Here is a 16,229-nt window from a genome sequence, read left to right as displayed (position 1 = left end):
GAATCCATGTAGGCTCTCAATTGTGGTGATAAAGTTAAGATGGGAATTAGAAGATACATGAAAATGCACTGAATGCATAATGGCTAAAAATAATGAATAGAAATTTGTAAGGAGAAAGGAAGGTGATAGTATGTAAAAATTCGTGAGGATTGTCTTGTCATTTCTTCCTTACCCTTCTAGGTAACTCCAGACAAAATATTTTTGGAAATATGGAATAAGATTGGTATGCTTTTTAAAGCACTGATTCAAAAATGTATCCAAAATATAATTAATATTCAATTATTTTACATAGATGCTGTCATAAATTTGAAATTGTGCATTGGAAACGAAAGTCTGGATCTTAAGCTGTATGATGCTCTCCCTTGATTTAGTAATTTGCTGTAAGTAATAGGAAAAGAGATCTGAAGGGACTTTAATGAAAAGGGGAGTGACATCTGTATGAGTGTATCAATTTCTTACACATATTTAAGCTGCTGTCTTCCTAAATGTGCTCATGTAAGCAAAACAAATCTTACCTTCTTTGTTGTAAGTCTTGAAAATTATCCTGAGGCTTTCCTCTTGCACTGCTTTTGAAAGCGTTTAAATAATTGCACACTTTGGTTTTGTTGTTGTGAGAGGATGTAAGAAAATTGGATGAGCCTGCTGTGTCTTCAGTGTTCTGTGAGAAGTCAATGAGAGATAAATAAGACTGTTTTCAGGATGTGGAAAGCTGGAGTGCAGAGACCTCTACTGTCACTTTAAAAATTTACTATTGCCTCAAAAATGTAAGGGTCTGCTAATGCATTCTAGAGCTATTTTCCAAGCCAGGAGGATATTTTTGGGTATTAAAAGTTGTGAACAAGTAGTACAGGCTGTAAATGGCTTGGATTCTTATGACTTGAGTTTTATGCATTCAAGTCACATGTCCAATTATTCCCAACTCCTAATTAGTATTGTCATAAAACACTGCATGCTTGCTGCTGTGTATGTGCTACATCACAACAATGTCATAATTTAAAGGTAACACTATCATAAACCATTTCTGTTAAACATAGCTACATTTTGTCCCTTCGAGTACACTGTTACTGGTATAGGAGTATAGAAAGTGTTGTTTATCATTGACTTACAGTTTTCTTAACAGTGCAGGTGATTCTTATGACAGTTTAAAGACAAGTCAAGAAAAATAAGCGCCTTCCAAACCAGTCAGTGATTTTGTTTATGAATTGTTTAAAATTAACCAAATTAATTAAACTATTGGAAGTTCTGTGAATAGCTGAAGCTGGTTTCTGTGTAACTCTGTGCTTGATAACTTTGGAAGTTCTGGCATATAAAAACATATGTATAAATTGGCTTTGACAATTTTTAAAATTTTTAAAATTGATTGCTTTACTGGTAGCTTTTGAGAATGGCTGTGTTGAAGTTTTGGGTTTGTTGTTCCCAAATACTTTTTGTGGAGCGTAAAGGTTGGCAGTATCCTGGTTTAATAATTATAGCTTTGTGAAGAAGCTTGCTCTATTAAGGGTAAGAATGTAGTGTCTTACAAACTTGTGAGTATGTGAGTGGCACAAAGACTTGCCATGTTGACATCTGGAGTTATACTCATATGTCTTTGCATCACTACTCTTCTGCTGGGCATACAGCTGGATGCTCTGTTTCAGGAGAGCTGTTGTGCAGTATTTACTTAGTATCCTCTCTGTATGTGTGCATGTAGCATGAGTTGGCTGCCTTCCATCTGTTAGTTAAAAAAATATTTAAATATTTTTAGTTACCTATATGTGGTGGGAAATCTCTGTCCTTTCTCATATGCATAGAGCTTCTCTGGAGTTGATCTTTATTTGATAGGTTGAAACAGGAAGGTGAAAATTGAAGGTGACAGTCTTCTCAAAACTTTCAGAACAGAAGAAGATGCGTTGCCTGTGTAACCAGATAATGACTGCTTTTCTTTCACATTTCAGTGCTCTCGGTTTTCTACAGTTCTTTCAGACACTCACAAATTGAAACTTACAGATAGGTAACTTTCAAAAATGTAAGACCATAATATTAATCACATGGGTATTTTTAGGTATTCAGGGCCCATTAAATTAAATAATTTTCTAGGTAGAAAGCTTGGAAGATATGTTGTTTGTTTGAAACTGCAACAAGGATTAACACTTTAAAGAACATGACAACAGTGTTTGTCAGAGCATCTAAAATAAGTTTGCCTTGTCCTGAATTTAGTATCTGACCAGTCAGAGAAACCATAATGTAACCAGTTATTTGGACTGGGTAAATTGAAAATGGTGTAACAGAGTACAACTTCTTTATACTAAGAGATATTAATATTGAATGGTTTTAATCCAAAGGAGACAGAGCTTGCGCTGAAACAATTTGATTTGAAATACAGAAAATAAATGCTGCTTCAGATTGCCTAGAAATTTCTGGGTATTTTACTAAATGTGCATTTTAAATTCAGAATTATTTTTATTGCAACAAACAAACTTATTCTTAAAAACGTGAAGTATTTTAAGTAGTTCAGTCCCGCAGAGTTCCTGTAATGTGTTTCCTGTTATGCAGAAGTCATGGAAATACTGATTTCTGACTACACATTTGCTGACAGGGCTACTTTCATTTCCATGAGGAAATCTTTGCAACTAGTTCTTGATGAAGGGAAATGGAAGGACTGGTTGCTCTTGCTTTCTGTGACTTAAATTTTTTTTGAGTATGAAGTTGGTCACTAATGCTTTGTTGTAGGCTTATTTAAGTGTTTACTTGTATTTAAAGTCTTGCTTTCTCTAGTGACTTGCTCTCAGGGGACATCTGTGCTGTAGATATGGAAGTGGTTTCTTACACTAGTATAGAATAGGAAATCTCAGAACAAACACCATCTTCTGAAGAGAGTTTTGTTAGCTCTGAGTAAGGAGAAAACTGCTAATGGATTTCACAATAATCAAATGGTGCCTATATGGAGAGAGGACCCCTTACGTTTTTCACTCTTATACACAGTTTTGCATTTGTTTTTTTATTGATTAATGACAGGATCACCCTCAACAGATCATGATTTACCTAAAAAATTACATTCAGAATGGTCTTTTAAACTGATCTGGAAGTCTGTTACCCGGAGCTTGATGTTATACATGACAGCAGAAGGTTGTCTTTCTCCAGTATGCAACTTGTGGAAGAAGAATCTGCATCTGACTTAACTGTCTGTTATACCAGTGCATGGTATTTGCTTATTAATGGGAGTAGAAGGTTTCATCAGTTCCCTCTGCTATGTGCTGCATTAGTTTATTTTTAAGTAGGCCAGTAATGGTCTTCCAGTGATCACAACTATTACTGCTGCTACTAGAAAGGAGCAAGTAATAACACCCACTGAAGAAGTGTCTAAGACACAAAATTTCCATGTACAGAATTCTATACAGTATGTATGGGAAGGAGAAATGTTGAGAAAATACAGCCAAAACACACAGTGTTGCTGGCATATGTGCATGTAGGAGGATAAATACTTAGCTTTTTGAAATTGAGCAAGTTCTCCTTTCCCCACCACATACATCTGTCTCATTATGCTAAATACAGAGCCTTAACTCTGATTGCTGCTCTTTATGAATATAACTATCAAATGGAGAAGTTGTGGAAGGGCTGTATAGCTTTCTGCATTGACCCAGTGTACTTAATTTGGTTTGGCTACATGTATGTCTCCAAACATGAGCAGAATCGTCATCAGGTTAGTCTTTGGAACTGTTGGTCACGTGAAGAGTTTTGAAGACTGGATGTTTGTGCTTTTAGATAGAGCCTGATACAGGTAATATACCTTGTACTTCACATTATATTTACAAGTGAAGACATGTCTTTTAGGTATGCCAGACTTAAATAGGCCCTCAAATCTGTGAGCCTGCTTTTGACTTACTGCTTTATTTAAACTTTAATGTCTTTTGCACGTAGGTTCTTAACCTCCAATAACCATTGATAGTGTCTAAGAGATGAGGCTTTCAGGGGACTCAGTTGAGGAAAGTATCTGTTCTGTTTCTCTGTTGTGTTTTCTACTATTCATTGTGAAGTCAGGAAAAATAATAGTACTTATTAGAAAACATAATTTAAGTGGAAAAATTATTTCCTTTGCAGTAACCTTCAGTTACAGTTAGAGAACAAGATAATGATGGCGGTTGGTTGTTCAGGCTCATTTCATTCTCTAAAGATTTGTGTGGTTACTTTTCTGACGGTTTATCAGGAAGGCTGCAGCCAGAGGCTGGGTCATGGCTGTGCTATCCTTCCTGCATTTCTAAATTGGCAGGAAATTTAAGGAACTCCAGTGTAGAAAAGGCCCATTTAAAAGCTTCCATTATGAAAAGTTTATAAGCGGCCTATGTTCAGTACATTTTGGTAACATGTTGGTTTAGCTGAAAAAAACACCTTAAAGCAAAGAACATTTCACAAAGGAGAATTTTACTAGTTTTTCAGGAAGAAATGCCTAACGTTTATCTGTAAATGTTTATCTATAAATTAGGGTACAGTAACAACTTTGGAGAAGTTAAATAAGAATTATATTCTGTATTCTAATTGAAAATACCAGTGTAGTCTTAATTATAATGCAGTGGCATTCCAGGTTTGTATTAAGTAACTGCCTAAAGTTAATAAGTTAGTGCACCAGTATTCAGAGTTATTGGGCTTTAAACTACAAAGAAAAATGTTTAAATAGGGGTGAAAGGGGAAAGAAACTATTTAGACTGGTATTTGAGTAGGACAACATTTGAATAAAGTTGAATTTTCTACTAATTGGTGTTCTTATCTTTCTTTTACTTTTCAAGTTTGTAAAAGCCTTGCTCTGTGGAGAGTCCTTTTAGAGTTTGCTATATTTTCATGTGTTCTGTTTAGTTTTGTTTGTACTTTTAAATTCTGTAATTGCATTTATACCAAACTAATCTGAATTTTGGTGCACCTTTTCAGGTTACAGTTTACTGCAGCCATGGAAACTATGATTTTTTAAGGTGGTTTTTTTCCTTTGGTTTTGCTTTTCCCAATGCTTGGAAGAAGTAAAGCAAATAATCCTGACTAGTAATCTGTATCAAATTGCCTTCAGTTCTCTCTTATTTGTAAATTTATGTGTCTCCCTAGAGTGTCCTTTAAGGCGACTTGAAACTTAGTGGGAGTGGTCTTACTACCATGGCTACTGTGAAGTTTTTCATCCACCATGACTACTTCTCCTTATTAAGATGGCAGATCCCTGAATGCCTTCTCCTCCTAGCCCCCCCTCTTCTGCTGAGCAGTACAGCTTGTTTGTTTCCTTGGAGTGATCTGGATCAGTGGTTCTTGGTTTTATTTGCCAGCTTTATTTTTCAGCTGCATAATTTCCCTGATAAGGTTTGCGCTATGGCTGCATAAACAAATTTTTGCAGAACTGAACAGGCAGAAATGTTTGGAAGAGTATAAGACCAAATTCTCAGGCTTTTCTCACTGACAGTATAGACCTCCCTTTGTTAAAAATTCAGGATTTTAAGAATGATGTGGGACTGTTTGAATGCATCCAAAAGGATACTACAAGGTTGGTGAGAGTGCTGGAAGACATGTCCTGTGAGGAGCCACTAAAGACCTTGGGCTTTTCTAGTTTGGAGAAAAGGGGACTGAGGTGTGACATAGTTGCTCTCTATAGCTTTCTGAGCATGGGAAATTGGCAGCGTGATGCCCATCTCCTCTGCCTGGGAGGTAAGGATAGGACATGTAGAAATGGTTGAAAACTGTATCGAGGAAGATTCAGATTGGACACTAGGAGGAATTTCTTTATTCTGGGAGGGTGGTCAAACACTGGAATGGGGTAACTAGAGATGGTGATCAGTGGCCTGAGCCTGTCAGTATTTAAGGGAAATTTGGACAATGCCATCAAGACCATGATTAAACTTCTGGTCATTCCCAAAGTGCTCAATCAGTTGGGCTAAATGATTGCTGTAGAGCCTTTCCAGCTGAAATAGTCTATTTCATTCTATGCTATACATCCTGTTCTTTCCCTTCCACTCTGAACATGCATGCAGTTTTCCTGAGGGCACACTTTGCAGCTTATAGCAAAGCATCGTTATGGATCTGAAGCTTTTGTGAGAGAGAAGGGGAATGGATGGTCTGACAGGAAAACTTTTATAGTAGCGGTGCTACGATGCTGTGCCTTGCCTGTCTTTCATTTCTGTTGTTGCTTTTTGCTGTAAGGAGGAAGTTCATCATAGTGCCAGAGGTCATAAGCTGGCTGAATTTATTAGTCAGTGCTTAGAGCAGTGTCTTAGTTTTAATAGTGAGGTATGCCTCACTCACTGGAAAATGTCTTAAAACCTAAGACTAGATAGAGAAGTTACGAGTGAGAAGAAAAATATTCATTTTTTTTTCCAACCAGTTTTACAGAAAGCAGGAGAAGAGAAATGAAGTGTGAAGGATTGGGGAAGTAAGATATCAAGTAATCCTAACTGAATTTTAGTTCATGTAAAATAATGAAAGAGATAAGAGGATAAATGGAGAGTATGGTATTTAGGATGTGTTTAATTTGATGGGAAGTGAAACAATACAAGACCCCTAGAAATCTACAACAGAAATGTCTTTGACTATAACCTAGAAATATATAGATAGAATGGTAGTAGTAGCAGCTAAGGTGATCTTAGTTTAGTTTACATATATGGGATTCATGGAAGCTAACAGCAATTGCTAAAAAGCTGAAGCATAAGAAACAACTTCTGATGAAGTGATTAAAATGAAAAGCAGTTATGAAAATGCATGGGTTCAACATGTTGTGTTTCAGAGTTTTATTTTCTGTTTATCTTTAGGGAGAAAGGAACAATGGCTTTGATGTCCTCTATCACAATATGAAACATGGACATTTGTCAACAAAGGACTTAGCAGACTTTATTAGAGAAAGGTAAGTATTCATCCTATATTTTAAATATAGTAATTATAGGTTTTATTGTTTGTCATTGTGTTTAACAGTAGTGTGCAAAATATGTAAACAAAATTCAATTATCAAAACTCAATTATTTTAATATACCTCTCACATTCTACAGGAATATCTATACTTATTTAATTAGTTTAGAACTAAATAGGAACGCTTAAGCATCAGTTAATAATGAGCTTCTAAGTTTTCAGGTTTCATTTTAAAGATGAGAATAAAAATCCAGAAGTGTCATATTAGGTGTCCAGCAGTTTATTTAAATTAATCCAAATTTTTCATTTGGAAGAAAAAGGAAGAAAAATGATAAGTTAAAGTTGCAAAAACAAAGTTGTTACTATAGATTTGGAATTAGGCTATTAGCAACTGCTGGTATAAACTTTAAAAAATTATACTTTCAGAAACTGAGACAGGTTTGTTAAAGAAAGAGGGTAATACAGAGGGACAAGAAAATAATATGCAGAAAATAACACAAGTTCTTCTATATTGGATGAAATAAACAGGACTGAAATCTGAAAATACGACAGCTTTCAAAACAGGTGATCTAGTGCTGCATTTAGTTCTTTGTGAAAGAAGATTGCTGCATTGAACGTATGGATTTCCCTTCTGAACAAAATCACTTATATACCTACTTTGGAATTTTGCCTTTCCTTAGTTACTGACGCTAGGTAACACATGGAAAATAGTTGCAAGGAATTGAATGAGGACCTGTTTCACTGCTGGCTTCTTGCACTAGAAGTTATTGAACTGGAATTCTTCAAAATTTAAGTTTTGGCTTCAAATAGATCTCAATTTAAAAAGTACTTTCAAATTTCCACAAAATATAACCACCACAAATCTGACAGATACTCCATTGCACTAACATTAGTGTCATTTCAAAGTGAATTGGAGAAAATGACAAAAAAAGACATTTCACTAAGTAGAAACGGGTGAGGTCCAAAGTCCAAAGGTGATGTCTCCTTTTGTAAAGACTGCACAACCAAGGAATCTTCTGTTTTTCAAGTCCCCAATATCAGAGAATGAATTATGAGGCCACAAAGGGTTCTAGTGAAAACCTGAGTTCGATTAAGCAGAAGGATATCACACTGTTCACATTCAGTATAAATGCTTGATGCTTCACAAACTTGCACTTTTAATATTTGCTTTTTATCGTCTGAGTTCTTGAATCTTTCCTTTGATAGCTTCTTTAATTTTGTAATCATTCAGTTTTTATACCATCACATCATGGACCTAAGCTGTACCTTACCTGGAGACATTTAAGTTAATTGGTTTTACAACCTTTGTGTTTAGATTTAGCCCCATATTTAGATGAGAAACCATTTCACTCTCTCTGCTTCTTGTCTCCTGTATGTTGTATTTTTTGGGCATGCTCCATTTTATTCATATTGGTGCTAAGGTGAAAGGTCTTACATAAACAGGTAAAAAATAACTTGTTACTGTATCTGACTTGGTTTCTTTGCTTTATATTACTGACATAAGTAAAACTTGACAATTCTTCCAGCACAAAATCCCTACTAAAAAGAATATGGCATTCTGGTTTTTTTTTCTATCTATAAGCTTCTGCAAATTAAATTTTTAATTTCAATATTTTTGAAATTAAATAATTATTTTTAAATAACTTTTACGTTATGAACCTTTGCAGTCAGTAAAGAAAATCTTTGAACCTTTTTCCGCATGTTAAAATGTTTCAGCTCAGGTTTCTGCCAATTATTTCTGGTGTGTTAAATAACATTTAAAGATTAATGACCCTGTATGAATACATGAGGATCCCCATGGGTACTTTATCCTCAGTGAGAGTTCAAGAAATGCTTTTTTGTGTGCATGGATCAGTATGTGCCAGAGATATGCAGCTATCTTACAGCATCTTTTGTAAGATCTATGAAAAAAATTCAGTTCTCATTAACTCACTAAGATAGAATCTGAGTGCCGTGTTGCAATTTACTTGACAGAGCTGCACTATTTTTCCTTAAGGGTAAGTTACCTATGTCAATGATGCAGATCAGCTGCACTAAATTCAGTCCTTTCTAGTGACTTGTTTCCATTGGGATATTAAACCTGCCTTGTGTATTCTTCAGCCCTGTTTTTCTGCTGCCTCTTGATAAGCCAGGCTGCAATTAACAAAAAGCAGTTGAGGAACAAATTGATACTTCTTTTCCATACGGGATGCATGATCAATCACAGCCTAAGCTAGCAGCAGTTTGTGACATATAGTTTAGATTCAAAGAAATAGACTTCAAGTATTTGGTATCCTTTAATAAAAATATTTGAGAGTCCAAATGTGTGCAGTGAAGCCCTTTGCTGCTGTTGTGAAGCTACTGTGGGATGTCATTCAATTTCCTGGGAAATAAAAATGGCTCAGTAGAACACATTTTTTCACATGGGCCAAATTCTTGGTCTCAAAAAGAAATTGGATTAGACAGTACTTGAGCAGTATTTTACAATGGTTCAGTTCTCTTGTCCATGATCTCTTTTGCATATTTGTTAATTGCAAAGAAGTTAAGAGATGATGCGCACAGTTATCTGTTCTCCTCCTTCTGTAGATTATAGTCTGAATACTGTTTTACTGAATACAGTACTGTCTTCTGCTGGGAATATGTTAAGTGGATGGGCAACATGTATTAGGAGCCATCGAGATCTAGTGTTTTTATGCTTTGGCTTTTGTGTACCTGATTTCTGAGCTCTTCCCTATGAAAACTAAATTTACATGCATTTGAATTTTGAATCTGTTTTTCCATCCTTTTTACACAATTGGCTGTTTTCTGTCTTTTTTTTTCAGAAGTGAATACATAAGAGGGTGAAAACTGTTGAATAGGCAGAGACAGATCTGAGTTGGTAATACTTTTAACAAATTGGAGTACTTACCCTTTCTAGGTAGAGCAGTCATCTAGTAAGCTGGGTTTGTTGGAGTCTCCAGACTAGTCAGAAAATACACTTTTTATGAAGTGATGTTGCATGGAAAGAAGAGATGGGTCAGTATGTTTGGATGTACAGACTGCTTAGGGCACAAAAACATGTGTGAAGCCCATCTCTGTTACCTGTGCTTTTCAAAATGGTGTTTTAGTTGTGTGTAGCCTAATTGGGGAAGAGTATTGTTTCCTTTTCTCCAGCCTTAGAAATGGTAATGAAAAAATGTGTAAGGTACGGAATAACTTTTAAAATTATTGTAATCTTAACCATTTCTTTAAAAAATGTTTCAAAATTTCTGTAAGAACATTCTGAAATTGTGAACTTTTTTTGCTGAGTAAAACAAGCATTTGAAACATATTAATTTGTAATAATATTTCTATGCTGTATGTGTCATTCCTGCCTGATATCCTAGAAGGACCAGAAGTTTTGTTCCTTGTCTGTGTTCGGTGACACAGTATTGTTACGGGTCATGTATTAAAAGAACCAAAAGCCACTTGGATCTGTGGTTTAGAAGTTTGTCATCTGAAGGAGTGAGTTTTCTGCCAGGCAATCTGCTTAATGTTGGTAAATTATGAATGCAACAGGTTATCTATCTGCTGAAAGGTTAAACACCAGTTCTAAAATCATCAAATCGTAGAATGGTTTGGATTAGAAAGGATGTTCAACATGATCAAGTTCCAACCTCCCCTGTTGTGATCAGGGACATCTTTCGCTAGACCAGATTGCCCAATGTCCCTTCCAACCTGGCCTTGACTAAAGGCCATGCTTCACTTATAAAGCATGTAGAAATTTTTGTTTGTTAAAGAAGTCAACATAAGAAGGTTGAGCTGCCTGCATAGTTGTTTTTTTTTTTTCTTTATATTTGTGGAAGATTTTGTAGGTGAACTGTCATGTGTTTGCATGCATTTAAAGTCTAAACTTTATATCTCAGAAATCACACTGCTTTTCTAGGAGAGATGTAGGTACAGGAATGTGTTGTTTTTTTCTCCAGGAATCTTTCTAATGTTTTTCTGCACCAATTGCCTGTAAGCATCATAGAAAAAATCTTCTAGATCAGATGAAACTAACAATGCATATGTTTCCATTTAACTTTTAAATGTTTGGCAGATCCCAGGCAAAGACACACATTCAAGTGGGTGAAAATTAATTTACTAAGAAAATCATGCAGTCTGTTACCTGTACAACAGAGTGCTCTGCGAAGTCAGTTGATAGGACAAATGTACTAATTAGTCATCTTTCAGTTCTTAGTCTTTTTTACTGATGTTTGTTAATACTCTGTAGTGAACTCCAGTTTTGTGGAGATAGTTCAGGGAAGTGTGCTGTAAATTGGTTCAAAGAAAAGGCTTATGGATTTTGGTCAAAATTCTTGTGTTTAAACAGAAAAAATAAGTCACTGAGTTACAAAATCTGGAAAACTTGGGTAGACTATACAGATGATTAGTCAAAATATATTGTTCATCGTAGCAATTAAAAAAAAAATCATTGTCTATGCTTGGTGCATGTGTGCTTGCTGTTGTGGAGTGTGTAAGATTTCCAAGCCTTGGAAAGTTAACTTTTTCTTATCATCTAGAATATGATCATATGTGGAACAAGGATAAAGTGAATTGACTTTCTTTTATAGTGAATAACTTTGCAGTAGATAATATTCAAAATTAAATTCATCTGTTGCATGTTGCAGTTTAATCACCTTCTCCAGATAGATTTCCAACTAACAAACTGGATAGTTATTTTGGAAGTTCAGTAAGTTTTAACACATGCTCCACTCTTTCAGGTGAATACCTCTACTTTGTTTTCATATATTCACAAGACAATTCTTTTTGCTTGTAAACTGTTGTTGTGCAGGAGAAAAGAAAACTTCTGTCTCAGGTTATAGTCATGGTATCACTTGAGAGAGGGATGAATTTTTCATCTGCCTTTTTTTCTTCTCTCGTGTCCTGTGTAAACGTATTACACAGCAGGAAAGAAATTGCTCCAAGTTTTTCAATAAAAAACAATTTCAGTATTTACTCATATCTAGGATGCTTCCTAATCTAAGTTGACACTATATAATGAATATTGTTTAAGGTGAAAAATTAAAATACTGTGTATTTTTAATAAAAGGAGGGTGAGGAAGATTAATTGGGAAGGACTTGCAGGGAGTCACTGCTGTAATAGATGATTCCGTGCCAGTTGCCCTGCAGAGGCTCTGAGGAGGGAATCTGTGCCAACCCTTGGATTTCACCTCTCTAAAAGACAAGTGAAATTGTGTGTTCGAGTAAAGGAAAATATTAGAACACTTTGTGTAGTTTCTAAACTCAAATATTACTGTGTGAAGAACCTAAAGGAAAGAACAGCCTACCCCCAACAATAAGACTAAACAAGACCTCATTTTGTTTTATGTGATTGTTCCGTAAATATTTTTTTTTTCTGCATTTGACTTGTTCTTCTCCCTGTAATGTTTTGTCACAGGGTTCTTAGATTATTTTTTAAAATATGCTAATGTATATTTTAAAATGTATGTACAGCTTTTGAGAGATCATGTAAATGGAATAATTTTTAGCCCATGTAAAAAGTCTTCTGTTTTTAACCTTTAGAACGCATATTCAGTCTTCTTACCTTCAAATTTTTGATTGTACTTTTGATGGCTTTCTTTGGCAGGGCTACAATAGAGGAGACATATTCAAGGTCAATGACAAAACTAGCCAAATCAGCAAGCAATTACACACAACTTGGGTAAGTAAGTGTACATAAGAGAGAAATAAATCACTGTATACATGGTAAGAATCAAGTCTGATTCTGAATATTTTATTGATGATGTTGAAGGTTAGTGTAACTTTACCTTTAAAAATGGTTGTTAGGTCTTTAGTAGCCATGCAAAAATTCCTGCAGACAAAGACAGCACAGTTCTTTGAACTGATGAAAAAATCCAAAACCTAAACACAGATAAACTGTCTTCTGTGTTTAAAGCAGAGTTCTTTTCAGACATAGTTACTTCTATTATGTCCTCTCAAGCCTATGGAAATTATTTTGAAGAGAGAATATATGGCCTGCAAATATGGCAGTGAATTTATTTATTTCTTTTATTTCTGGTTTTTGGGGTGTTACCTTTTCTCAGAGATGTTCAGAATGAAACTTTTCCATAGATTTATTCCACAGTTAAATGGAAGTTTTATACTCCTGGTATGTTTTTAAAAACTAGAATAATTAATGGATACTTTTCCATTAGATAGATTAGGCCAATGAAAACTCAGACTTCTGAGAAAAACTAGATTTTTTTTTTATAGTAATGTAATCTAGAAATGTGGGGAGCTTTCATCAGTGAAAAATTTTATAATAGTTCTTTTTGCTCTTTAAATTAACAGGCAGATACAGAACCTTTGAACATAAAAGCTTTAAATCCTATGGTTAGTATTGATTTTTAGCAGCACTAACCAGAATAGCAAGGCAGAAGTATGTCTTTGGAACGCTTGGAGAAAGTCCGTTCAGCACAGAAATCTGAGAAATGATCCCACCTCTTTGTTCATCTTCGTTAATCAGTAAATCCTTTTTAGTGGCAGACCATCCAATATTTTGTCTCCATCTTGTGGCTGCAATGATGTAAGACAACTAGAGATGTCACTAGCCAGGGAATTCCTGATTTGTTCACACTGATCAAGTATACACATAATAGTATTTACTACATGTTAAATTATTTTAATCTGTTCTTGCACTGTCTTGATGCTTGGCATTGTTGTGTGCTCATCATAGTGTTAAATGAAATTTGTGGTGTTTTACTTATTAGAGCCAATACAAGTAAAACACTGGGTGTTTTGTTTATTCAATTTTAGGAGGAGAAGTGAACTGTAAACTTACTGATTATTCTGTAGCACTACTAAAAAAATTGCCAACTGAAAGAAAAAACCAAAACAGATTAACATTATTTTCTTTAATCCAGGACATTTGCACCAGTTTGGGATGTTTTCAAAACCTCAACAGAAAAACTAGCAAGTTGTCATTTGGATCTTGTGCGGAGATTGCAAGAGCTAATAAAAGAAGTTCACAAGTATGGAGATGAACAGATCAAAGCTTACAAAAAGGTTATTAATTCTTTTTCTTATGTATGCCAAATGACTTGTAAACATTAATATGGTTTGGTTTTGACAACCATATGATATTTGGCAGACTAAAGAAGATGTTTCAGGAACTTTGGAAGCAGTGCAAAATATTCAAAGTATCACTCAGGCCTTGCAGAAATCAAAAGAAAACTACAATGCAAAGTGTGTGGAACAAGAACGCTTGAAAAAGGAAGGAGCAACACAGAGAGAAATTGAAAAGGTAGCTGTCACATCTTTCTTTAATTGTGCTATATTATTATCACTGTTTTTAATGAAGGAATGGGACCACCATTGGGCTAAGAAACAACTTATTGCTCAGATAAACATCAGTCTCAGATGTCATGAGATTTTAAAGGAACAAGCTGTTTGCCATAGCTCAAAGTAGTCACAAGTTCTTTGTTACAAGACAATATATAGCTTTCTAAACCAATGGACAGTCACCACAAGGTTTATTTTGCTTTTCTAACCTATCACCATTACTCACTTCTACTGCCCTGCAGATACTTTTACCCAGGGGGGTATTATGACACATATACACATATACTTCCATTATAACTTTTAAACTCTTAACTTACTCTATTACATTACTCTACAGTTACATTACTCTCCTACAGACCCTTCACCATCTTACCCAATACAGTTTCTTACTTAAGGTATATTCTTACTTACAACTATAGAGACATAGGTTTATGATTTGTCTGCTTAATGTCTATGTACTTTATTTTTACATTAATCCAAGCTCCTTCCAAGGCTGCAGACCAAACTCCCCTGTATCTGTGGAAGTTTCTATCTTTCCATTTCCCACAGTGCTACTAATTGTCATACATGTTCACCTTGTATTAGTAAGTGGAATGCTCAGAAAGGATTAAACCTAGTTGAAAGTTGTGACTACTTGGCAATATGCATGATATTGTGAATATCTAGATATGTATTGTTTACACTTACTTCCTTGTCTGTTCTTACTGTACTGTAGTTCTAATTTTTCACTTTATAAATGCCTGCATCAAATGATAGTTTTGTGTAGTGTCTTTAACAGAAACCGTGCCCAATTGTTTTAAAATCTATTGCATTTTTGAATATATTTTCTTATGTAAATGCTCAATGCCCTTGAGTAACAGAACTCAGGAATAACTGTGTTATCCCTGCAAAGAGATAAAGTAGCTGCGTACATGAGTATTTGAAGTCTGTTTAGCAAAGAAAATGTTATCAGCGCTTTCACTGCTGTTTTAAAAGGTTCCAATCTCATGGACCAGAGACTGAAGGGATCTTCACGATGAGTCAATACAATTAGTATCTTGAGGTGTATTTAGTACTGTCCTTGGGTTATAATGGGGGATTGATCCATTCACAGAATCACTCAATGTCTAGGGTTGACAGGGACCTCTGAAAGTTATCCTCTCTATTCCTCATGCTCAGGCAGGGCCATCTAAAGCCATGACCTTGTCTAGACAGCTTTCTAGTATCTTCAAGGATGGAGATCCCATGGTGTCTCTGGGCAACGTGTGCCAGGGCTCAATCACCTTAACAGGCAAAAGGTGTTCCCTGCTGTTTTCAGAGGGAGGAAACCTTTCGTGTTTTCAGTGGTGCTCAGTGATCAAACCATTGTCTCTGGTTTGATCACTGAGCACCACTGAAAAAAGCCTGACTTTGTCTTCTACGTAGTCTCCCTTCAGGCATTTGTATCTCTTGGTAAGATTCGCTCTCAGACTTCCTTGCCTCAGGCTGAACAGTTCCAGCAGTCTCAGCTTTTTCTTATGGGTCAGATGCTTCAGTCCCTTCATCATCTTCATGCCGCTTTACTGGACTCTCTTCAGTATGTCTGTGTCTCACTTGCAATGAAAATTCCGGAACTAGACACTACTGTAGGTGGGGGCCTCCCCAGTGCTGAGTAGAAGGGAAGGATGCCCTTCCTTGACCTGCTGAGAAAACAGTAACTTTTTCCTATTTTCAGTAATCTAACTAGTAGAGGAAAGAAGTCACCTTTCCTTGTTTCTATTTACAACTTCTCTTATTAAATCACGAATCCTCTGCCTATTTCCGTTTCAATTAACTGGTCTGTGTGGGACTTTGTTCTTGATAGAATGATGTTTTTGCTTTTAGTCCTGCTATCTTAATGGAGAAGATAGCATTGGTTATTGTCTTTTCACTGATGACAAAAGTTATTTTGTTGACTGTTTCAGTTGTTTTATCTTGGTATAAATCTAGCTTTTTTTCCCCCAGCTTCTGTCTCAAATGGGAGTTCATGCTGGATTCTAGACATGAATCAGATGTGTGTTGGCAGATGTTTTCCTGCTAGTCTGTTCAAAGTATAATTTTTCTAAATTCTTATAAATAGGGTTTTAGTAGGAAAGGTTGACTTGAGGGAAGGCTTTTTAAGA

The 16,229-nt window shown here is 35.5% G+C and overlaps 1 protein-coding gene across 5 annotated transcripts in view; it reads left to right on the top strand.

Annotated features, from left to right (window-relative positions):
• Positions 1-16,229, top strand: part of FCHO2 (FCH and mu domain containing endocytic adaptor 2) — an 86,132-nt gene that overhangs the window by 2,103 nt on the left and 67,800 nt on the right. For all 5 annotated transcript variants that reach the window (XM_064735134.1, XM_064735135.1, XM_064735133.1 and 2 more), the window contains exons 2-5: positions 6,753-6,844; positions 12,416-12,490; positions 13,692-13,833; positions 13,919-14,071. In XM_064735134.1, coding sequence (XP_064591204.1) covers positions 6,753-6,844; positions 12,416-12,490; positions 13,692-13,833; positions 13,919-14,071 — 462 coding nt within the window. The remainder of the gene's footprint in view (positions 1-6,752; positions 6,845-12,415; positions 12,491-13,691; positions 13,834-13,918; positions 14,072-16,229) is intronic.

This window comes from Zonotrichia leucophrys, chromosome Z (genome assembly GCF_028769735.1).
Source record: "Zonotrichia leucophrys gambelii isolate GWCS_2022_RI chromosome Z, RI_Zleu_2.0, whole genome shotgun sequence".
Taxonomy (NCBI): domain Eukaryota; kingdom Metazoa; phylum Chordata; class Aves; order Passeriformes; family Passerellidae; genus Zonotrichia; species Zonotrichia leucophrys.
This window is presented reverse-complemented; position numbering and strand designations above follow the sequence as displayed.